Raw genomic sequence first — 24,983 nt, 5'->3', positions numbered from 1 at the left:
CCAGGCCCCATTCCCATAACCCCACATATTCACCCTGCTAATTCCCCCTGACGCTAGCAAGGCCAATCAACCTAACCCATAAATCTTTGGAGTGTGGGAGGAAACCCAGAGGAAACCCATACAGTCACAGGGAGAACATGCAAACTCCACACGGGCAGTGATGCCAGACTGGAATTGAACCTGGGTACCTGGCATTGGGAGGCAGCAGTGCTAACCTCTGTGTCCCCCAAGCCCTTCTTCATTCCTCCATTTTACCCCAAATTAAAAATTTTATTCCTATTTGTAACAGGGAGCAAAGCTTCAGTGAAGGAAGCTATCACTAGTAGGCCTGGGGGAAGCAAGAGTGTGGAAACTTGGGTTCCTGAGTTAATGAAGAAGCTAGATCTATCGCTATGTTTTGTCTGAGTTATGATGTGGAGATGCCGGTGTTGGACTGGGGTAAATGCAGTACAAAGTCTCTCAACTCCAGGTTAAAGTCCAACAGGTTTATTTGCTGGCAAACGCCACTAGCTTTTGGGGCTTTGCCCCTTCATCAGGTGAGTGGGGAGAACCCCAAGGGGCAAAGCCCCAAAAGCTAGTGGCATTTGCTATCAAATAAACCTGTTGGACTTTAACCCGGTGTTGTGAGACTTCTTATTGTCTGAGCTATCCAGAATGGTTAAGAAGTAAGGCCACCTGGATTTGCATGTTGGACTTGTTGGGGAATACTATTTTCATGCTTTGGCAGTGTGGTTTAAATTGTTTTTTGGATACACAGCTTGGAGCTTCTGACCTTGTCAACTCTCGTTTAATGTCCTAACTTGCATTTTGTTCTGCTTCACGGAGAATAAAATGCACGCAGGAGATCTGAATGAGCTTTTGAACCTTTGGATTGATGAATCATTTAAGCTATGAACGTGGTATTTCCTTCTATAAATATATGATTATGATCGCTTGGAAGTTGAGAACTAATTGAGTTAACCTCTAGCTAGCTGGGATTTCTGCAGGAATACTAGCCTACTGCTATAGGGGATATGTGCTTTTCATAGTAATGCTAGCAGCTTTGGTTGGGGAATAAGATTGAGACAAGGTTAAACCTTCCCTGTGAAGCATTATGAAATTTTTTAAAGGCGCTAAATAAATGCGTTGTTGCAAAATGGCAATAAATAGAAAGCGTGAAGGGAAATTAGAAGACATTATATGAAGGAAGTAACTTGTGCAAACTGAATAGAGGCCTGAATATTTTGTAAAATCTAAGTATTTGTGAAATACAGACAGCAAATGGACGGCACAGTGGTTAGCACTGCTGCCTCACAGTGCCTTGGACCCGGGTTCGATTCATGGCTTGGGTCACTGTGTGTGTGGAGTCTTCATGTTCTCTTCGTGTCTGTGTGAGTTCCCTCCAGGTGCTCCGGTTTCCTCCCATGGTCTGAAAGACGTGGTGGTTAGATGTGTCGGCCATGCTAAATTCTTCCTCAGTGTATCCGAACAAACACCAGAGTGTGGCAAGTAGGGGGTTTTCACAGTAACTTCATTGCAGCGTTAATGTAAGCCTAAGATAAAAGCAAAATACTGCAGATGCTGGACTGTGAAACAAAAACAGAATACTGGAAAATCTCAATAGGACTGACAGCATCTGTGGAGCCAACGTTTTGAGTCTGGATGGCTCTGCTCTCTCTCCACAGATGCTGTCAGTCCTGATGAGATTTTCCAGTTTTTGTTGTATAGCCTACTTGTGATACTGATAAACTAAAACAATAGTGCCAATTATTGTATGGATAAGCGCAAAATAGCAACTAATCTTGTACCAGGGTGCACTGTTTGCAGAACCCAGATTGCCAACATGAGACCTGATGGTATTTCTATATATTTTTGAATGTTACTGAAAATAGACATGTTGTTGAATCTTTTCATCTTGTACTCATCAGGAAAAAAGACAGAAGAATGCCAAATCTCAAATTATCAGTGCAAGTCGTTACAACAATTTGTATTACAGGAAGAAAGGGTGATAACTGGTTGGCAATCAACTTTGATTAGTGGAAATGTTGCTGTGGAGAAAGCCACAGGAAATGAAGGTGCTGATTGATTGGTGGATGTGTTGCCATGGAGAAAACAACAGGGGATCATATTTTTATTGCGGGGTGTAATGCACAAAAAATGTTACTTTCTTCAGCTTTGCTAATTTGTGGTTTATTACTAGTCGCATCGTACTTGCAGATGCATTGAGGGTCACATAGATGGTTGGGAATACTTTGTAACAGGAGTTGCTTATTCTCTGATGGCTGTGACCACATATTATTTCTGATTCTTTGTGCCAGCATTGCTCTAGCCCTGGGTAATTCAAACCTTAAAACAGCTAATAATTCTCTTCAGCACATTGCCTTCAATTTCTAATAAGCTGGCACAGTAACGAATGCGATAAGACTCTGTGGAATTGATTCATTCTACTGTGTAACTGCATTTGCTGAAGATTGCAGCGAGACGGTTGTTGAAAGGTGAATTGGATGTACAGGCTGTCAGTTACTGATGAGTGGCACCTGATTGAAGATAGAGGCTGAAATCTTGTCCTTGTTTTGGGGGTAAGGGGCAGGAGATTCAGAGGGGATTTGAGGAAAAAATCTCCTCACTAGAGGGTGGTGGGAATCTGGAATGCACAGCCTAAGGAAGGTAGTTGAGGCTGGAAACCTTAAAACCTTTTTTTTAAAAAAAATTTGGATGAGCGCGTGAAACACTCGAGGATATGGGACAATGCAGGAAAATGGAATTAGTGTGTCTTTAGTGGTAGATATTATCAGTGTAGACTCAGTGGCCCAAAGAGCCTTTTCTGCACTGAATGACTCCGGCTGGAATTTTTCCATCCCACCCGCTGTGGGAATTGGAACGGGTGAGGGGCGGACAATGGAAAGGCCTGTTGACCTCGGACAGGATGAGCGAGGTCATAAATTCCCACCACCCTATGACTAGTTTATGGCTGGGATTTTCCAGAGCCACTGACAGTGAATCAGGAAAGCCAAGCCAGCCAGTGAGTTTTGGCTTGAACAACAAAGTTTCCATTCTCGATTGTGAAGGGTCCGTCTCGGTTGAGACTGGAGAATCCTGCCCAGAGGGTCTCATCACTGAAGAAGTTTTATCTACTACTGACTTTTAAATACTTTGTCCTACTTGCCCTTTCTGCGGGTAAATAAAAGCCTGCAGGTCTGAGGACAGGACATTAGGAATGTTTTTTCAACTTGCAGCAACTGTGTATGCAATCTCATAGGCAGCTCAAACTAGGAGTTTGATGTTAAAGATAGAGAATTGCAGAACAAATATTACACGTTCCCAATGAGCAAAGAGGCAGATCATTGAGGAGACTGGATAAAGGATGAAAAAACACTTGTATAAAATATTGTATTGTGTTTCAAATGTGAAGGGTGAGAAAGAACTGCTTAGAATTCCTACAGTGCGGAAGGAGGCCATTTGGCCCATCGAGTTTGCACCAACCACAGTGCCACCCAGTCCCTATCCCCTTGACCCCAAGTATTTACCCCACTAGTCACCCTGACACTAAGGGGCAATTTAGCATGGCCAATCCACCGAACCTGCATTTGGACTTCTGTTTGCCTCTGCTTGCTTCGTTGGTAAGATTAGGCATGCCCATTAACTAATGTTGGAGATACAAAATCAAATAATGTGAAATGGGCAGTTTTGGGGCTGACTGCAAATGGAAACGAACATTGGAACTCCCAGGCTCACTAATATATGCAGCAATTGAGTTGTTAGCGGGTGTGATATATGCATGGCTTTCTAGACACACTCGCATCGGCCGCGTACCTGAGACTTGAGTGCAAAATGGACCAATATTGTCAATGTTTGAGTTTAAGAATAAAGCACTCCTCTGTTTTGCTTGGGTGATGTGTTGTATTTTTGAATGGATTGGATACACTTATGGACCTGGAGCTAGTTCCTTCTGGTGTCATTGAGAACTTGACTTGCTTAGGGCACACTCCTTGTTTCAACTATGGTTACTCCACTCTTGCACTTAATTTTGAGCGATGTTGGTGCAGATGTTGCTTTCTGGTGTCAGCGTGATCAAAGCAGACTTCTATTTGATAATTTAGAGGGTTAGCACCTTAAACGTGACCCCCCCAATATTAACTTCATTTCTGTCTGCAGTGCTTATATCTTTACAGTAGCAATACTGGACTTTCATTGAATGTTAACGTGCACTGTGTCTTTTTCATACTACGTCACTAACTCTCATGCACTTCTATTCCTCTGCCACCCGTCTTTATTTCTCTTTCTTGTGCTTGCCCTCTCCTCCTGGTTGCTGCTCAGCTTTCCCCGGATCTCAATAGACTGAAGGAGAAGTACGTCAGGACTAAGAGAGAATTCCTGGCCATGAAAGTTAGGAGCAAAGACGTACAGGATCTGAAACAGCGATATGACTGCAAGGTACCTCTCCACCTTTCTTCTTCTACTCAGGTTAGAGAAGCATCAGCGGCACTGATAATACCGGGGCAGTGAGGCTTTTGTGTTGCAGCAAAGTCGAAACTTGGAGCCTGAGCACTAGGGGGAGACTCGGCCCCACAGTTTGAGGTCCCAGGTTGGCTGGATTGTGAGATGAGCTGCACTGGGGATATTTTCTGAGGTTGGAGCTTGGAGTACAAAAAGCTTTACTTTGCATCTAACGCTTTGATTCTTGATCTTTTGAGTGCTTGAGCTAACACTGGCTATCTGAAAGGGGCAATGTTCCAGTTGTCAACCCTGCTGTTCCTCAAATTGCCAATTTAAAAATATCCAACAACGTCACAGTTCACAGATTTATTACAATTCCTGTATTTGTGATTTTAAAAATAAAGTAGTATTCTGTCTAATGCCCTACACTGCTTTCGTTTCCCAAGCTTGCACATTGAAGAAATGTTACCAAGGTCAAAAAGAGTACAGGAAATTGAGGCTGCTGAGAACATTGGTTTAGAGAAGGCATGGGGCTGATGGGGATGAAGAGGCCCTCTCATGAGGAATGGTTGAGCATTTTGGGCCTATACTCATTAACATTTGGAAGAATGAAAGGTGGTCTTATTGAAACGTACAAGATTCTGAGAGGGCTTGACAGGGTGGATGCTGAGTGGATGTTTTCCCATTAAGGGGAGTTGGGGTACCATTTCAAAGTAAGGGGTCTCTCATTAAGATGAAGAGGAATTCCTTCTCTCTGTAGATCATTAGTCTTTGGCATTTTCTACCCATTAGTGTCACAAGTAGGCTTACATTAACACTGCAATGAAATTACTATGAAAATCCCCTAGTCACCACAATCCAGTGCCTGTTCGGGTACACTGAGGGAGAATTTAACATGGCCAATCCACCTGATCAGCACGTCTTCTGGACTGTGGGAGGAAACTGGATCACCTGGAGGAAACCCACATAGACACGGAGAGAATGTTCAGATAGTGACCCAAATGAGGAGATGCTGAATAAACTAGGCTTGTACTCGTTAGAGTTTAGAAGAATGAGGGGAGATCTCATTGAGACGTATAAGATGATGAATGGGATGGATAGGATAGAGGTGGAAAGACTCTTCCCGCTCAAAAAAGACAGTAGGACTAGGGGGCACAGCCTCAAGATAAAGGGGGGGCGGTTCAGAACGGAGTTGAGGAGGAACTTCTTCACTCAAAGGGTGGTGAATCTCTGGAATTCTCTGCCCGTTGAAGTGGTGGAGGCTGCCTCGCTAAATATTTTTAAGAAGCGGGTTGATGGGTTTTTGATAAGAGAGGGGATTAAGGGTTATGGGGAGAGGGCGGGAAAGTGGAACTGAGCCACGACAGATCAGCCATGATCTTATTGAATGGCGGGGCAGGCTCGAAGGGCCAGATGGCCTACTCCTGCTCCTATTTCTTATGTTCTTATGTTCTTATGTTCAAACCAGGAATTAAACCCGTGTCCTTGTTGCTGTGAGGCAGCAGTGCCAACCACTGTGCCACCATGCTGCCCATTGATTAACTCAGTGAGTCCTGCCGAAGGCCAGTGGAATTTGGGCTGCTGAGCCTAATCTCCCCCAGTGAGTCCCACTGCAGCAAGGCACTGTGTTATTCTCTAAGTGTAGACCAGCAGATTGGAATCTGTAAAATGCAAATTGGCAGTCAATATTGGTCTTGTTCTCCAGTTATTTTCTGACGTGAGTTTCATTCCCTAAAGGGTGATTTTTTTTTTTCCCCGTTCTGAGGTTCAGTGGACCTGGGTCACTGAATATATTCAACAAAGAGATGTTTGATCTATGGGGGGGTGAAATGAGAAGTGGAGTTAAAGCCACAATCTGGTCAGCCATCTTATTGAATCGTCAGCGAAAGCTTGATGGGCCGAATGGTCTAAGGTCATAACAAATAGAAGTTGTTTGATCGAAATTGTGGCTCTTAGAAAATAATAAAATTAGAGTGGACAGTGGTGCAAAATGTTTTGATTTCACAATGTGTATTCAGATCTTTTGAGCTTGCTTGAGAAAGGACATACTGGCACTGGAGGGAGTGCAGAGGAGATTCACTAAGTTGATGTTTGGAGTTGAGAGGGTTGGCGTATGAGGAGAGACTGAGTAGACTAGGGCTATACTCATTGGAATTCAGAAGAATGAGGGAAGATCTTATAGAAACATATAATGAAGGGAATAGGTAAGTTGGAAGCTGTTTCCACTAGCGGGTGAAACTAGAACTAGGGGGCATAGCCTCAAAATAAGGGGCAGCAGATTTAAAACTAAGTTGAGGAGGAACTTCTTCACACAAAGGGTTGTGAATCTGTGGAATTCTCTGCCCGGTGAAGCAGTGAGGCTACCTCATTGAATATTTTTAAGACAAGAATAGATAAATTTTTGAACAGTAAAGGAATTAAGAGTTATGGTGAGCAGGTAGGTAAGTGGAGTTGAGTCCACAAGAAGATCAGCCATGATCTTATTGAATGGCGGAGCAGGCTTAAGGGGCCAGATGGCCAACTCCTGCTCCTAGTTATGTTTATTTCCTTATTTCTGCAAAGGAGCAATAATCAAAATAATTTTAATAAAGTAGAGGAAAAACATGTTAGTGAGAGAAATCTGAAGCCAGAAATGAATTGCTGGACTCTGCATCTTTTGTGATTCTTTCGAGAAACTCATTGTCGAATCAATTCTGGGTGAAATTTGCTTTATTTGTGAAAGAACCATTTACCTAAAGGAGTGATCTCTCCAGATACGGGCAACCTCAATGTAATTCGTGTCTCTGGTAGAAAGATGGCTGCTCTAACGCGCATGCATACTAATAATTGTCATGTTATTCCTCACACCAGATGCAGCAACTAATGAAAGCGGCAAGAAATGGGACTAAAGACGGGCTGGAGAAGACAAAAAATGCCGTAATGCGCAAAGTATCGTTCCTTCAAAAGCGAGAGCCTCTAGGTATTTTATTGGTTTGAATTGCAGCATGGGCTCTTGAATTAATACCATTACTTCCCAGCAAGATTGTGTGGAAAATGTCACTCTTCCATCTAGTGACTTCTTAGAAGATGTATCTTCTCCAGTGTTTCACAGTTATTGTGTATAAGCTATGGGACTGTGTGCATCTTAATGACTACATTTGTGAATGAATCAAAACTTGACTGTTGGGACTTTAGCATCTCCTCAAAAATGGGCTTGGATTGTTGTCATGCTGTAGAAGGTGTTTAACAATATGAAGCAGTTGGTCCAATAAACCACCCTTCTTAGTGCTACACCTATCCTTCAATCCCTTCCTCACCAAACATTTCCCTACTTGCTTCCTTGTGCTATCATTTGTCTTCCCTGAGAACTTGCTCCGTAAAACCAATGTTCCGTTAAACATGATATTCAGATCTTCCATAATTCCCTCTTTTGCTTCAAACTGACCTAATTTTAAAGGCACCCAATATTTACAGCAGTAAAAGCTGGAGATTCCCCCAATGATGTACTTCATAGAAGAATAGAATCCCTACTGTATAAAACGGGGCCATTTGGTCCATTAAGTCTGTACCAACTCTCTGACAGAGTATCCAACCAGGTCCTATTCTCTGCCCTATCCCTGTACTCCTGCACATTTTGCTGTGGCTAATCCAATTAACCTACACACCTTGGAACACTAAATAGCAATTTACCATGGCCAATCCACTAATTTGCACATCTTTGGATGTGGGAGGAAACCGGAGCACCCGAGGAAACCCACACAGACCTGGGGAAAATGTGCAAACTCAACAAAATCACCCAAGGCAGGAATTGAACTTGGATCCCTAGCGTTGAGATGGCAGAGCTAACCATGCCGCTTTAGAAAGTGCATGGTCAGGATAGATTCCAGAAATAAGCCAACTTAACAGCACTCAGTTCGGGTGAAGCTACAAATGTTAAAAATGGTCTTGGAATTCTGGGCCAGATGAGGGAAGTGCAACAGGATATGTGATTGCTATCTGGAGAGACCCTTTAGGAAAGGAACCAAAGGGTGCACTCTGACGAGTGCTCTAGAGCTGACTATCTTCATGAGTTCACAAGGTGGTGTGAAAGGCCATTCAGTCCTCTTTGGTTTAGTGGAAAGACTCTTGAGTTGCCTGTCGCAGGATTTAAATATTAAGCGATTGCAGAGGTTTTCCTCTTGTACTCTATATCTAGTAGCTCAGTTGAACATTATTAAGCCAATTAACACTTAAATATACAATTTATTCCGAGTAGAAACTGGAGCCAGGGGATATCAAGCTCCGTTGTTGTGCCCTTCGTGAATGAGTAACCTCAAGACACCCAGGGTGAGAAAGGTCTTGTATCGTGGTATCAAGTAAACAATAGTGTGTAAGAAACATGTTCCATACTGGGCACAAAATGGAAAAGGAAATTGAGCTCAGTATAAAATGGGCTGTTGATGTACTATTGCCAATTTTGCCCTACTGCTGCAGGCTAACTTCACATTTTGTACAAGATTAACAGTCACGGAGAGTGAGTAACCCACAGACAGACAGCGCCAGTGGAACTAGCACATATTTAGAAAGTAAATGAATGAATGAAGGCTAGTGTCAAAGATTTGACTTATTGTGAGAAAGTTAACACTTTTTTTTACACAAGAGCATAGAACAGTACAGCACAGGAACAGGCCCTTTGGCCCATGCTGTTGTTCTGAACATGGTCCCTTCCGCCTGCCCTTGGTCCATATTCCTTTATTCCTTGCACGTTCATATGCTTATCAAAAACCCCTATTGTATCTGCCTCCACTACCACCCCTGACAGTGCGTTCCAGTTGCCTCCCACTCTAAAATAAATAAATAAAATTGCCCCTCGCATCTCCTTTGAACTTTCCTCCTCTCACCTTCAGTGCATGTCCCCTAGTATTAGACATTTCAACTCTGGGGGTGGGGGGGGGGCGGTGCGAGGTGGGGAAGATTCTGACACTCGACCCTATCTATGCCTCTCAATTTTATAGACTTCTGTGAGATCTCCCCTCAGCTTCTGCTGCTTCAGAGAAAACAACCCTAGTTTGTCTAGCCTCTCTTTTATGGCTCATACCCTCTAATCCAAGCAGCAACCTAGTAAACCTCTTCTGCACCCTCTCCAAAGCCCCCATATCCTTCCTGTAATATGACGACCAGAATTGAACGCAATCCTCTTAAGTGCAGCTGAGTCGAAGTTTTATAAAACTATGGCATGGCATCGTGACTCTTGTACTCAATGTCCAGACCAATAAAAGCAAGCATGCCATATATCTTCACCACCCTATCTACTTGTGTGGCCACTTTTAGGGAGCTGTGGACTTGAACCCCAAGATCCCTCTGTATATTACTGCTAAATACTATCTTCCAATCTCTCCCAGTGCTGTTTGTTCATTAACCTGTGGCTGCACCCGTCAGTGCCTGGGTGACCTAATCAGCAAGAGTGTGTGCTTCAATGAGTGTTTTCCTTGTGTAATCTGGTTCCAGAAATAGAAGCCCATCTTTTAGGGAAGCACTTAGCGCTATTGTAATTAAGGAGTTGCATTTTGAGTTGTATTAACGACAAAATAGACAGCCAGGAACTGATATTTTGAAATGTTACATTTACAGTGCATTTCTGCTTACATGACTGAAACAAAGTGGTCACCGTTTCAAATATAGTAAGGTTTATGTTTTTCTCTTTAATGGCTGAATCATGCTGGTCATTTTTGGCATTGCGAGATTGTCAATGAAACTATCACAATTCTTCAATGGGTGGGATTTTAATGACCTAGCTCAGGCAAGAATGGGAATTCCTGCCCGAGGTCAACGGAGATTTCCATTACCGGACCCTCGCCCAATCCCATTCTGTGACGGGCAAGGTGGTAGAATAAGTTTCAGCTGCCAATTTCTCCCCACACGGGTTGTGCCGATTGGCTAGTTTCTGTCCTTGCCCATCTGGGACCTGAACAAAACAATGACTAACAATCAGGAATTTGGCTGATTTTTAAGAAAATTTTTGATGCCAAAAATTCCTCACCCTTGGCCATTAGGCCTACTATACCACTGAGTATTGCTCCAGTTGAGATGGAGAACAGGCTGGGTATCCAGTTAACCAATAGAAGAATCTGTTTCCATATGCAAAGAAACTGCACATTTTAGGAATCTGAATGCATCAGAAAATGTTGGATATGCTTAGTGGGTCTGTTATGGCAGCCAGCATTCTCCCAAAAAAATTCTAAGTCTCCAATTTGCAGGAAAGTGGGAGTAAATCCCACTGTTTTTCTTTCAGTGTGACTTCTAGAGTGAATCTCCAACACTGTCTACCAGAGCCCTAGCGAGATTCCCTCCGGAAATCTGAGAGCAGGGTCTGTTCCCACTCGAGAGGCCAGCAGTATAGCACTGAGTGGGCCACTGCACATGCACTGATCTATCTGTCTGACAGATCGGCCGCATATGCAGTGGCCCTGCATTGCTGGCCTCCTGATCACTGGTCAGCCCCACAAACACTCATTTATATAGATGATCTGGAGGAGGGAACCGAGTGTAGGGTGTTGAAATTTGCTGATGACACCAAGATTGGTGGAACGGCAAATTGTGCGGAGGGTGTGGAGAGTCTGCAGAAGGATCTAGATAGGCTGGGGAATGGGCCAGGAAATGGCAAATGGAATTTAATGTTGGCAAGTGCGAGGTGGTCCACTTTCCTAGGAATAATGGTAGGAAGGATTATTACTTACGTGGCGAAAAACTGCAGCAAGCGACGGTGCAGAGGGACCTCGGGGTCCTTGTGCATGAGTCGCAAAAACCCAGCTTGCAGGTGCAGCAGGTGGTCAGGAAGGCAAATGGGATGCTGGCCTTCATAGCGAGGGGGATTGAATATAAAAGTAGGGAGGTCTTGCTGCGGCTACATAGGGCATTGGTGAGGCCGCAGCTGGAGTACTGTGTGCAGTTTTGGGTGCCGTACTTGCGCAAGGATATTTTGGCCTTGGAGGGAGTGCAGAGGAGGTTTACTGGGCTGATACCGGAGTTGAGGGGGTTGAGCTATGAGGAGAGGCTGAATAAACTAGGCTTGTACTCGTTGGAGTTTAGAAGAATGAGGGGAGATGTCATTGAGACGTATAAGATGATGAATGGGATGGATAGGATAGAGGTGGAGAGACTCTTCCTGCTCAGAAAGGATAGTAGGACTAGGGGGCACAGCCTCAAGATAAAGGGGGGGCAGTTTAGAACAGAGTTGAGGAGGAACTTCTTCACTCAAAGGGTGGTGAATCTCTGGAATTCTCTGCCCGTTGAAGTGGTGGAGGCTGCCTCGCTAAATATTTTTAAGACGCAGGTTGATGGGTTTTTGATAAGAGAGGGGATTAAGGGTTATGGGGAGAGGGCGGGAATGTGGAACTGAGCCACGACAGATCAGCCATGATCTTATTGAATGGCGGGGCAGGCTCGAAGGGCTAGATGGCCTACTCCTGCTCCTATTTCTTATGTTCATTACTGGTCTTCCAAACCTGCCCTCTAGCCGGCAGCCCTGATCACAGTCCACCTTCCCTCTGCCTGCAATCCATGTGCAGAGTGGCAGTGGGCCTTGGCAATGCCCAATGGGTGGTGCCAGGTTGGCACTGACCAAGGGACACTGCCTGTATCCCTGACCACCTCGGTGGGGGCGGGGGGAGTTGCTGGTGTTCAATGGCCTCTACTCCTTCCAGTAGGGTCATCTGCCTATTTCCAGTTAGCCAGGAGTGCTTCACTGGCATGAAGCACTTCCAGTGTGTGTGTGCGTGCATGTGGCATTGGGGGGGGAAACTGGAGGCCTGAAGAATACCATCCGGGGCCTGCAAATGAAGTTTAAATCCCAATTCCCATATGGAAATCGGTTCCGTGTCCATTTCTGCTTTGGCGCTGATTACATAGAATCATAGAGGTTTACAGCATGGAAACAGGCCCTTCAGCCCATCTTGTCGGTGCCGCCCTCTTTTAATCCCTAAATTGCCTGCATTTTGCCCATATCCCTCTATACCCATCTTACCCATGTAACTGTCTAAATGCTTTTTAAAAGACAAAATTGTACCCACTCTCTACTACTATCTCTGGCAGCTTGTTCCAGACACTCACCACCCTCTGTGAGGAAAAAGCTGCCCCTCTGGACCCTTTTGTGTACCTCTGTCCTCTCACCTTAAACCTATGCCCTCTAATTTTAGACTCCAACTTTGGGAAAAGATGTTGACAATCTAGCTGATCTATGCCCCTCATTATTTTATAGACCTCTATAAGATCACCCTGAAGCCTCCTATGCACCAGAGGAAAAAAGTCCCAGTCTATCCAGCCTCTCCTCATAACTTCTTATACTGGAAATCTTGGCTGTGGACCCCAGCGGGAAGCCTGCAAAACTGCCTCCACTGAGTGTAAGAGCGTTGCAGGCTGGGAGAATCACCCCCAACATCTGAGGGGGGAGCAAATTAATTAATGATTCGGGTGTAGACTTGTTATCAGAACTGAGAAATACTTGCAATTGTTGTGTTGCTTTTTAAATGTTGTTCAAAGGGAGGGACGAGGGAAGAGGTGTCAGCTTGAGCTGTGAAGTATTTTCCTTTCCCAATCTTATCCTTTATATCCTGCTCCTTATTAAATGCCATTTATTTTTTAATGTCTTCCATCTTATTCATACCTCATTTGTATGAAGAATGCAATAATATTGCCTTGCTTGCTTTGTGTTTGAACTGATTTTGAATCTTGTGTTTTTTTCCTCCAGATCAGTATGAGGACGATGATGCTGGATATCTCGATGTTCAGGTGTCAGACTCCAAACATCCGCCACCAGAGCTTAGCCCCATGCCAGCAGGGCTTACCCCTCAACAGGTCTGTATGCTCTGTGCCCTCTCGGGTTCTTTTGCTGTTGTCTGTCTTTCTGCATGGCTCAGTAGTTGAGCCTTGTGGGTCAGGATGGTACCCAATTCTGACTTTGACCTTGTGTTAAGTTAATCTGATTAGTGGTTAGGAAGAAATACAATTGGTCTCGGTCACCGTGGCTATGAAGAGGGGAAAGATCAGCAAGTGTTTCTGGTGTTGTTTGCCGCACAGTGACCCATCATAGAATCCCTCTAGTGCAGAAGGAGACCCTTCAGCCCATCGAGTCTACACCGACTCTCCAACAGAGTATTTTACCCAGGCTCACTCCCCCGTCCCATTCCCTTAACCCCACGTATTTACCCTGCTAATCCCCGACACATCTTGGGACGCTAAGGGGTAATTTAGCATGGCCACTCCACCTAAGATTCACATCTTTGGATTGTGGAAGGATACCCACGGAGACACTGGGAGAATATAGTACAGAAGGAAATGATAGCTTTCAAGGAGGGTGTGAGGAAGAAAATGTCAGCTGAGCCATACTCTTGGATAATGCAAATTTTAAACAGGCAAGTGACCTTTTTCCACTTCTCTATCAATGGTACTCTTCAATTGACTGTTGAAGGTCACTTGCTCTTTTTTTGATTTAACCTTTTATTCTACATCCACTACCTTTCCCATCCATGCCAATGATCATCTTAGTGACTTATTTGGAGGGTTCTGGATGTCCAGTTTGGAGGTTTTCCAGGTACTATTGGAGTCCTTCTGATTTCTGATCGAGAGGCTTGGTGCATTTTAGAGGTTACCATCTGGATAATAGACCAATCTGCCTGATCTTAACACAAAAAGCATGACAACAGAAGAATTAGAGGCTGGAGTCAGCCATCCGGCCCATTGTGCCTCCTCCGTCATTCAATATCATTATGACCAATCTTGGGCTTCAACTTCTCAATTCCCCGAGGGACCAGAAATCAGTCCATCTCATCCTTAAACATACTCAGTGATGGTGCATCTGCAGCTCTCTGGCATGGGGAATCCTAGATTTACAATGGTTTGAAGGAATTTCTCCTCCTCTGTTTTAGGTCCCCTGACCAGCAGAAACAACCTCTTTCTACCTTGTGCCTCTGTAGAATTTTGAATGTTTAAATGAGATAGCTGCACAGTCTCCTGTATTGTAGAGAATGTAGAATCCCTACAGAGCAGAAGGAGGCCATTCGACTCGCTGTGAACATACTGACTCTCTGAAAGATTATATTACTCTTTTCGCCCCCACCCCCCGCATAATCTCCATAACCCCATGCATTTACCATAGTCAATCCACCTAACCTGCACATCTTTGGACTGTGGGAGGAAACCAGAGCATCTGGAGGAAACCCACGCAGACAAGAGGAGAACATGCAAACTCCACATGGTCACCCAAGGCCAGAAACAAATCCTCAGATCTGAGAAGTTGCAGTGCTGGCAATATAGACTCAGTTTACTCAGCCTCTTATTCCAGGAACTAATTTAGCAAATTATTGCTATACCACCTCCAGCGCAAGTATAGGTTGAATGCCCTTTGTCCAAAACACTCTGGACATTTTGGATTTAAGATAATTTTGGTTTTTGGACACTGCATATAGGCCTAGGTCCATTTGCATTATGGTAGTCTATCAAAGCCCTGTCTCGCTATAAGTAAGATCTGTCACTACATAATGCAGCATTCCTAAAGTTTTTTTTGACATATCCACAGTAAAAATCATAAGTTAAACGGTTGTAACAAACACATAGGCATCTCGTGTTAAAGGTTACTGAGGTTCAAGAAAGTGTGGTTTCTGGATTTGTGATAAAGCGACCTGAATATTCTTCCTTACACGTGTGAACTAAAACTGCACACAGGATTCTCGATGTGGCCTTGCAAAAGCTCTGTATAATTGGAGTTACGTTTCTTCACTTTTGTATTCCAACCCTCTTACAATAAAGGCCAACATGTGATTTGCCTTACCGTGCTAGTCTGGTACACTAACTTCGTGTTCTTTTTGTATAAGCACCTCTCAAGTCTCTCTGAACACCAGCAAGTTTCACCTCTTTTTAAAAAAGTTTTGCACTTATATTCTGAGGGCCAAACTGAACAACATCATGTTTTCACACAATATATTCCATTTGCCATCTTGTTGCCCACTCATTAACCCATCCACATCACTCTGATGCCTCTCTGTGTCTTCCCTTTAGTTTACATTCTCAGCTAGCTTTGTAACTTTGGCAAACTTGGATACGTTACTCTGTCTCTTTGTCTAAGTTGTTAATCTAACTTTCAAATAGCTGAAGCCTGAGCACTGATCTTTGCAGCACTCCATTAGTCATAACCTGTCAACTTGAAAATGCCCTGTTTATGCCTACTCATGGTTCCTGTCTGATAACCAATCCGCTATCCATGCCAATATATTACCCTCATCTCCATGAACTCTTCTTGCCTGTAGCCTATACACCATTTGGAAATCCAGATATACTATATCTATTGGTCCCCCTTCATCTACTTAGTTGCCTCCTCAGAAGACTCAATTTGTAAAATACAATCCATTTTGTAAAACGATGATTTTGTCTGATTTATACTGTTTTTATTTTGAAAATACATTAAGATTTTCTTAATACTGGATTCCATGAGTTTGTTTTTGATGCCTTGCTGGCTCCAAGTTCCCTGTGTTTTCTCTATCCCTCATTTTTTTTTTTTGACCTTGTACTTTCTGCTACTAGCTACACAATTCCTCTATCCCGGATTCCAGTTACCAGTCATGAACTGTGTAGCACGCGGATTGTAATAGACATTTTGTGATTCTGGGAGGATCTTCCCTTGATTGTAGAACTTGAACATTTGTTTATCCGACCACACAGATTGTGCGAAGGCATATTTTGAGTTCTATTGTGCAGAGTGAACGGAGTTACGTCGATTCTCTAAAGCGGATATTGCAGGTAGGAATTCCAAATTCCATTGTGTGTCACGATAAGTGTTCGGTTACGAAGGGGTAAAGGATAAATAACAAAAGTTGACAGTGTAACATTATCCAGGCATAATCCTAAAAGTAACCACAGCATTTCTGAGGGTGGTGTGGCAATTCTGGCAAAAGGATTGGTGTGGAAGTTTAATGATTACTTTTTTATTGTTTCATGGGGTGTTGGTGCCGCTAACCAGGCCAGTATTTATTGCCCATCACTAATTGCCCTCGAAGTTTGTGATGAACTGCCTCCTTGAACCACTGCAGTCCATATGGTGTAGGTACACCTACAGTGCTGTTAGGGAAGGAGTTCCAAAGGTTTGACACAGCTGAGGCAGAATGGTGAGTGGCTTGCTCTACCCAGTGCTAGTCAGCACTCTGTTCTCATTGGGGCATCCTATCTGCGGTTGGAATATCTGTTGGGGAAGATGGCTTGATTTGAGTTATTGTCTTCATACGTATTGGAATACAATGAAAATTATTGTTTCTTGTGTGCTATAGAAACAAAGCATACCGCTCATAGAGAAGGAAAGGAGAGGTTGCAGAATGTAGTGTTACAGTCACAGCTAGGATGTAGAGAAAGATCAACTTAATGCAAGGTAGGTCCATTCAAAAGTCTGGTGGCAGCAGGGAAGAAGCTGTTCTTGAGTTGGTTGGTACGTGTTCTCAGACTATTTTCCCCAACGGAAGAAGGTGGAAGAGAGCATGTCCGGGGTACGTGAGGTCCTTCATTATGCTGGCTGCTTTTCCAAGGCAGCGGGAAATGTAGATAGAGTGAATGGATGGGAGGCTGGTTTGCGTGATGGACTGGGCATCGTTCATGGTCGTTTGTAGTTTCTTGCGGTCTTGGACAGCAGGAGCCATACCAAGCTGTGATACAGCCAGAGAGATTGCCTTCTATGGTGCATCTGTAAAAGTTGGTAAGAATGCTGAATTTCCTTAGTCTCCTGATTGGAGGAAGTCATTCTTCTAGATAGCTGGGGAACAAAGTACTATCTGTCACAAAAGTGTTGGGGGAGAGTTCTAATGTCAATGGATTAATCAAGAATGTTGGACAGTGGTATCAGATACTGACATGTTCAGTGTCTGTTAAGGAAAATGAATGTTTTGTATACAGCAAAAATCAATGTTTCATCCTGTATCATTCACTAAGCTTCTGTCCAAAGCCCACTCGCAAATGTGCTGGAACTAATCCAGCCACAGAACAATGGTAAGAAGCCTGACAACACCAGGTTAAAGTCCAACCAATTTATTTGACAGTAAACTCAAGCTTTGAGCTTGCCCCTTCGTCAGGTGAATGGAGAGTTCTGGCCTCAGACAGAGCATATAACAGCACACACAGTTTACAGATTACTGATTAGAATGTGAGTCTTTACAATTAACCTATCCAAGTCTTAAAAATGCAGACAATGTGAGTGGAAAGAGCATTAGGCATAGGTTAAAGAGATCTGTATTGTCTCCAGACAGGACAGTAAGTGAGGTTTTGCAAACCCAAGTTCCGCACACATGAGGACAGCCTCAACCAGGATCTTGGGTTCATGTCGCACTATCTGCAATCCCTGTGACTTGTCTGGGTCTGTGTGCAACACACAAACTGCAGAGATTCAAGAAAGTGGCTCATCACCTTGAGGGCAAATAGGAATGGGTAACAAATGCTGTTTTTGCCAGCGACACCCACATTCCATGAATGAAGTAACAGTTCTCAAAACTGTCAGGGTGCATTAGTCCCATAAAGTTAGCAGCATGCTGCCATATCCTTACAACTTGGACAACAGTACAAAACATGAGGAATGGCACTTAATCTCAGCCCACCACAGCCTAGCAAACTGAGTGGAGTCTCAGAGGCACGTGGCACAACAAGGTAGGGGGAGACGGAATGGTCACCTGATAAGGCAGTTAAGAAAAGGGTCAACATGTCGGGAAGGCAGGCATTCTCTCGAGTGTGGGTCGAGTGCAAGCACGAAGTAGCTGCCCAGCCAGTGAATAAGCTATTGTTTGTAACAAGTCCTTGTTGTCAATGTTTAGAAACTCAGCACTTTTACAGTGGGGACTACTTACAGAGCTGCTGCTGTTTAGCACTGAATCCATGATGGATCTGTGTTAGCTGAGCGGAAAGTTTGTCCTTGGGATCTCCTGAACTTTCACACTCTCCCTCATTTTCCCATCAGGAGTACAAGAAGCCATTGCTGGAGGCAGAGCCAAAGCTGCTGAGCATTAGGAAGTTGCGGGTGGTGTTTTACCGCCTGAAAGAGGTCCTCCAGTGCCACTCGATGTTTCAGATTGCCCTGTCTTCACGGGTAGCCGAGTGGGATGCCACAGAGAAAATTGGCGATCTCTTTGTAGCTTCGGTAAGTGTCCATCAATCTTCCTCCTGAGTTCAGTGTGCCATCCAAGAGCCCATTGGCGGCACGGTAGCACAGTGGTTAGCGCTGCTTCACAGCTCCAGGGACCTGGGTTTGATTCGTGGCTTGGGTCACTGTCTGTGTGGAGTTTACACGTTCTCCTCGTCTGCGTGGGTTTGCTCCGGTTTCCTCCCACAGTCCAAAGATGTGTGGGTTAAGTTGATTGGCCATGCTAAAAATTGCCCCTTAGAGTCCTGAGATGCATAAGTCAGAGGAGTAAGTGGATAAAGTACGTAGGGAGATGGGGGGAGGGCCTGAGTGGGATTGTGGTCGGTGCAGACCCGATGGGCCGAATGGCCTCTTTCTGTACTTGTAGAGTTTCTATGATTCTACGGAATGGCTGCAGTGAGATAGCACTGACCGGCTTCGGCGGGGCTGCTTGCTCTCTCTCAGCCCAGCTTGGGTATCACCAATAACTGAGGTGGGGAAACACACTTGTTACATCTTGTTGACAGATAACCGTGCACACTTGTGGCTGTAACTTTCTAGATTTTGCTTATTTTGCTTGCAGTTCTCAAAATCTATGGTGCTGGATGTATATAGTGACTACGTGAATAACTTCACCAATGCTATGGCGCTCATTAAGAAGGCCTGTTTAACCAAACCAGCTTTTCTGGAGTTCCTGAAGGTGAGTTAAAGTGCAAGAGGCAACTTTCTTGCACTGCAGCTGATCGTTCTGCCCCCTTACATCCATCCTATTTCCAAGTGTGCTTTTGTTAAGTTCTTTCTCCTAAAGGTTTAACTGCTCAGGAATAGAATAATGGTTGCAAACAGATGAAAAATAACTCTATTTTCCCCTTTTTCTAATTTTAAAAAAAAGTTCCCTCTAGTCGTGCCCAGAGGGGTCACGTAATACTGATCAAAATGCAAATTGAGGTGAGTATTTTCTCTCTCCTCTCCATCTGTCTCCAGTTAAACTGGTCTAAAACAGACACACGTCCTTTTATCGATGGAAGATTAATCAGAATGCAGCATACCTGTGCCTCTGACTTGCCAACACCTCGGTGAATCAGCAGCCTCCTTTCTATACTTTTCTGAGTACCAATGAAAATGGTTTAAAGTTTATTTATTATTATTGGTTATGCTGCATTAACACTGCAATGAAGTTAACTGTGAAAATCTTCTAGTCGCCATACTAGGTAGAATTTAGCAAAGCCAATGCACCTAGCCAGCATGTATTTTGGACTGTGGGAAGAAACTGGAGCACCTGGAGGAAATCCACGCAGACACGAGGAGAATGTGCATATTCCAAACAGACAGTCACCCAAGCCAGGAATTGAACTGGGTCCTTGTCTCTGAGGCAGCAGCGCTAACCACTGTGCCGCCATGCCGTCCTTTAATAGACAAATTAACAGCCCCTCAGTGAGGCACTGCAGCAAAAAAGATGGAACTTACTGAATCAGAAGCGTGGGCTGGGTCAGATGTCTTGCAGTTGACCAACTTTCCCCCTCTCTATGGTTTTTCAATTGTAAGTGGAGCACTATCAGTTATTGACAACACAGAAGGTAGTTTTGAGTAGCGTATTGAGCAGAAACAAAAGGCAGGGATAAGGCACTTAAATCCATCCTGTATTTCTAGGCACGGGTGAGTGTTGAACCCATGTTTATTTTGGGCTGACCAAACCGATACCTGCCCACTTGGGCACCTCTCTCTTAAAATAAAAGTCAATAAATTAGACACAATGAGACAGGTGGTGTGGAGTCGCTTTCCATGTGTGTTCAGGACACACAATCTATCCCCTCTACCTGTTTATCCTTAACCGTGATAATACAATTAATATGAACCCCCTCCCCCTTCCACCCGTCCTTAGCTCTATGGGCACTAAAGCTAATTGTTGTACCCCCTACTGCCAGCTTAGCAGAGAGAGGCTTCATCAGCACAGATGGAGAATCTAACCTACTTGCTCTGTATGGCTCCGTGCCACAGGAGTTCTTAGCAGAATTTCATTCGGCTTTTGTCTGTTTGGAGCTTTTAAAAAGGAATGTGGTCTTGAGGAATGGAGCAATGAAATTTCAATTAAATCGCTCAAATGCGGGGTTCCTCACAGCGGTCAGGGACCCGGGTTTGATTCCCAACTTGAGTCACTGTCTGTGTGGAGCCCGCACGTTCTCCCCATGTCTGCATAGGTTTCCTCCAGGTGCTCCGATTTCCTCCCACAGTCTGAATTTTGTGCTGGGTTGGGTGCATTGGCCATGCTAAATCCTCCCTCAGTGTACCCAAACAGGAGTGTGGCGACTAGGGGATTTTCACAGTAACTTCATTGCAGTGTTAATGTAAGCCTACTTGCGACACTAATAAATAAACTTTACTTTTTATATATTTTGCTGTGAAGGATGCCGGGAATCTATTCCACCAGGGGGCAGCAAATCCAATCTTTTGGTGTCCTGTCAGAGGCGAAACAGTGGGTTTGTAAAGTGCCAGTGTCCAATTGCTCATTTTTTTTAAAAAAATGAATTAATGACACGTTGTTAAACATTTCATGTCCTGCATTAATCTTCCGAAGAATAGGATGTGTAAGCCAGTTTGTGCCATTATGTTCTGTTCCTTTTTATTGGAAGCAATTAATTATATTGTGGTTCCATTGAGTGAAGTGTTAAACCAATGCTCCATCTGCTCCCTCAAGTGGATGTTAAAGATCCCACGCCAGTGACTGAAGTGAAAAGGGCTATAATAAAACAACACTCATCAATCAAACTGTAGGTCCTGCAGTTTATTCCCCGTCCCAATACAAAATGGGAATCGATGTCCTCCATCTCCATGTTTTGGAGACAGGCTTGTGGGGAGAGATGAGTGATTAGCATACAGCGTGATGTGGACATTGCACAAGACTCCTGTAATAAGTCCTCGCAGACGGAAGTCCCTTCACCAACCAAGATCCAACAAGACTCTGTAGAGTGTTCTCGGTATGCAGTCTGCATCCAGAGTGCTAGAGGAACTGGCACTCCTGTTATAACTACAGAAAATGGGGCTCCCTGATTAAGGGCCAAATTGATGGTCCAATCAGGGAACTGTTTTCTTGTTCCCACTAAGACCAGTGGAGGCTTTTTTTTCATTGATTCGTGGGACATGGGTGTTGTTGGCTGGCCAGCATTTATTGCCCATCCCTAGTTGCCCTTGTCCAAAGGGCAGTTCAGAGTTAACCATATTGCTGTGGGTCTAGAGTCACATATAGGCCAGACCAGGTAAGGACGGCAGGTTTCCTTCCCTAAAGAAGGCGCTTCATCGGGGAGTTCATAGTCAACCAGGCCCACCTCAGTTGCCTGATTAACACTGGAGATGCAACGATTTTAATGTGCCATTGAATTGTAGTCTTTGAATGTGCCACAGTTGGGGTCATGCTACATGTTCAGAACTCTTAGCAACTGATGGGTAGGTGAATCGCTGAGTTTGTCTGATCTTTCTACAGCGGAAACAGGCCTCCAACTCTGACCGGATAACACTTTATGGACTGATGGTGAAGCCAATCCAACGATTTCCGCAGTTTATTCTCCTGCTTCAGGTGAGGGTCTGATTGTGACTATCAACTTATACGTTCTAATTAATGAGATTAAAATTGCATCAAGCTCTTCAACGCTGAAAGTTTCTAGCATGGTGGCACAGTGGTTAGAACTGTTGCCTCACATCGCCAGGGACCTGGGTTCAATTCCAGACTTGGGTCACTGCCTGTGTGGGGTTTGCTTGTTCTCCCCGTGTCTGCGTGAGTTTCCTCCGGGTGCTCCAGTTTCCTTCCACAGTCCAAAGATGTGCAAGTTAGGTTGACTAGTCATGCCAAATTAATCCTAGTGTCAAGGAGATTAGTAGGGTAAATATGAGGGGCTATGGGAAAAGGGCCTGGTGGGATTGTGGTCAGTGCAGACTTGATGAGCCAAGTGGCCTTGTTCCGCACTGTAGGGTTTCTATGATAGCATGGCTGCTCGGCTGAATTCCTGACCTGTAATGAGTTGTCGATCCCTGATTTAAAGGCAGCAATTTTGGGGTATAAGTGGGGAAGATTGGCAGGAGAAATTGCACATCCTCCTCCTGATGGGCTGGAATTGTTCAAGACTGAACTGGAATCATGGAAGAAGGGAATGTGTCAAGAAATAATCTCTCTACTCCCTCCCCACCCCCAAACACCTCCGATGAGTGACCCTCCCAGCGAAGACAGAATAAGCCTCCACCTCTGCCTCATTTGTAATAGTAAGAAGTCTCACAACGCCAGGTTAAAGTCCAACAGGTTTATTTGGAATCACGAGCTTTCGGAGCATTGCTCCTTCCTCAGGTGAAGGACGCGGCGCTCCAAAAGCTCACGATTCCAGATAAACCTGTTGGACTCTAACCTGGCATTGAGACTTGTTACTGCGCCCAGTCCAACACTGGCATCTTTACATCATTTATAATACTCACCAAACACTAATTGGTTGCCGAACATTGGCTGTGTCTAGAAGAATCACTGTCTTTTCTAGCAGAGGAAATAAAATTGAATTAATTTAAAATCTAACCTCCAATATAAATTTGTGCTTTTCTTAGACGCTTTGGAGATGTTCTCATTTCTTATGGATAAGTCTTACACAGCTGGGAGCTACTTTTGGAATATGAGGAAAATAATTGGTTGAGGGGTAGCTGAAGCTCTGTTGCATTGAGTTTGTTTCCTGTAAATCATCCTCCCCAATTCTGTTGAAGGGTCCTAGCTGAATCATTGATCTTTAACTTCAGGATATTGATCAGGCTGCTATATTCACTTCTTTCCTCCCCTCCATTCTGACCACACCCTCTGCTCCTTTCCAGGACATGCTGAAGAATACTCCCAAAGGACATCCTGACCGGCTCTCGTTGCAGCTCGCCCTGACTGAGCTGGAAACACTGGCGGAGAAACTCAACGAGCAGAAGCGAGTGGTGGATCAGATTACGGAAATTCAGCAGCTGGCCAAGAGTGTCGGGGATCGCAACCTCAACAAGGTCAGGAGACGCCATTAGTGGCGGTGGTTTGTATACAACTCCATGTGATCGTGAGCCAACTGCATGCGCTGGGGCCACGAGGAGGCGGAGAATCACAGAGGAAAGGCCTTGCACGTTCAGCTCTGGCAGGAACCCCTTTGAGATTCTCCCTGTGCACCCTCCCTCTCCTCAAACCCAGACATAATCTGGTTCCTGCCCAGATCTCCATTTAAATACATCAATTGTCAGTTTTAAGCTGGATTCTCCCTGCTCCTGGGATTCTCTGACACTCGGGCGCAGCGGGAAGCCAGCCCGATTCACCACTGGTCTCCACAAATGGAGATCAGCCATGATGGCCATGTTGCAGGGGGGGTGGCTTGGATGACATTGAAGCCCTGGGTGACTGGGGGAGCCTTGGGGGAGGGGGATTGCTAAGGGTAGAGTGGTTGGGGGTGGGAGGTGTGGAGAATATGGGGGACAGTCCTGAAGCAAGGCGTGATTGGGGACCTTTGACCCTAAAGTGGAGTATTACTCGGGGGTGGTGGTGCAGGTGCTAGTGAAGGGGAGGATGGGGGGAGGTGGTGCAGGTGCTAGTGAAGTGGGGGGGGGTGGTCTTAACTGGTGAGTAGTGGGGGGGTTGGGGTGAGGTGGCCTTAACCAATGGATGGAGGGGTGGGATGTGTGTAAGGAGGGGGAGGGTAGAGAGAAGTGGCGGATACGTGCGTAGAGTTGGCTGAAAATTGGGGCCTTTAGAAATGGCTGCCTGATCTCAGAGGAGCTGCTGGCCTTTTTGGCATCCCCACTCCAAAAAAAAATTGAAATGTAGTTAAATTGTAGGGTAGCACAGTGGTTAGCACTGCTGCCTCACAGTTCCAGTCGCCAGGATCTGATTCCCAGCCTTGGGTCACTGCGCGGAGTCTGCCCATTCTCCCCACGTCTGCATGGGTTTCTTCCGGGTGCTGCAGTTTCCTCCCACACTCCAAAGATGGTTAGGTTGATTAGTCACGCTAAATTGATCCTTAAGTGTCCTACATATCCCAGGATGTGTAGGTTAGAGGGATTAATGGGGTAAATGTATGGGGTTGTGGGGGATCAGGCCGGGGATGGGATTGTCAGTGCAGACTTGATGGGCTGAATGGCCGCCTCCTGCAGTGTAGGGTATCTGTGATTTCTATGAACTGAATGGCACCAACCCTCTCTGCAGGAATCTAACTGGATTTCCCACTGGGAGCAACGCTTAGAACTTGGGAGAATTCTGCCCTGCATTTCTCAAAACTTAATCCATGTTGATGGTCGAACAGTTTTTGGACATAACTACATGTCTGTACCTTGAAGAATTGTAGGGCCATGATTACAATAACACTGCATAATCGTAGAGGTACGACCCCTTATTGTTGAATTATGCAAAGGTGTCAGCACTGGCCCAGTAGCAGCAGTTGTATTGCTGGATCAGAATGCTGTGCGCTCCAGAGATTTG

General features: G+C 44.8%; 1 protein-coding gene across 4 annotated transcripts in view; it reads left to right on the top strand.

Annotated features, from left to right (window-relative positions):
* LOC145360297 (rho guanine nucleotide exchange factor 10-like protein) overlaps positions 1–24,983 on the top strand; it is a 200,192-nt gene that overhangs the window by 110,922 nt on the left and 64,287 nt on the right. For all 4 annotated transcript variants that reach the window (XM_080215444.1, XM_080215445.1, XM_080215447.1 and 1 more), the window contains 7 exons: positions 7,267–7,375; positions 13,121–13,227; positions 16,087–16,164; positions 18,356–18,535; positions 19,101–19,217; positions 21,996–22,088; positions 23,357–23,527. In XM_080215444.1, the coding sequence (XP_080071570.1) occupies positions 7,267–7,375; positions 13,121–13,227; positions 16,087–16,164; positions 18,356–18,535; positions 19,101–19,217; positions 21,996–22,088; positions 23,357–23,527 (855 nt within the window). The remainder of the gene's footprint in view (positions 1–7,266; positions 7,376–13,120; positions 13,228–16,086; positions 16,165–18,355; positions 18,536–19,100; positions 19,218–21,995; positions 22,089–23,356; positions 23,528–24,983) is intronic.

This window comes from Carcharhinus amblyrhynchos, chromosome 30, assembly GCF_965287045.1.
Source record: "Carcharhinus amblyrhynchos chromosome 30, sCarAmb.v2.hapA, whole genome shotgun sequence".
Classification (NCBI taxonomy): domain Eukaryota; kingdom Metazoa; phylum Chordata; class Chondrichthyes; order Carcharhiniformes; family Carcharhinidae; genus Carcharhinus; species Carcharhinus amblyrhynchos.
The sequence above is the reverse complement of the archived record's forward strand: the minus strand, read 5'-3'. Positions and strand labels throughout refer to the sequence as shown.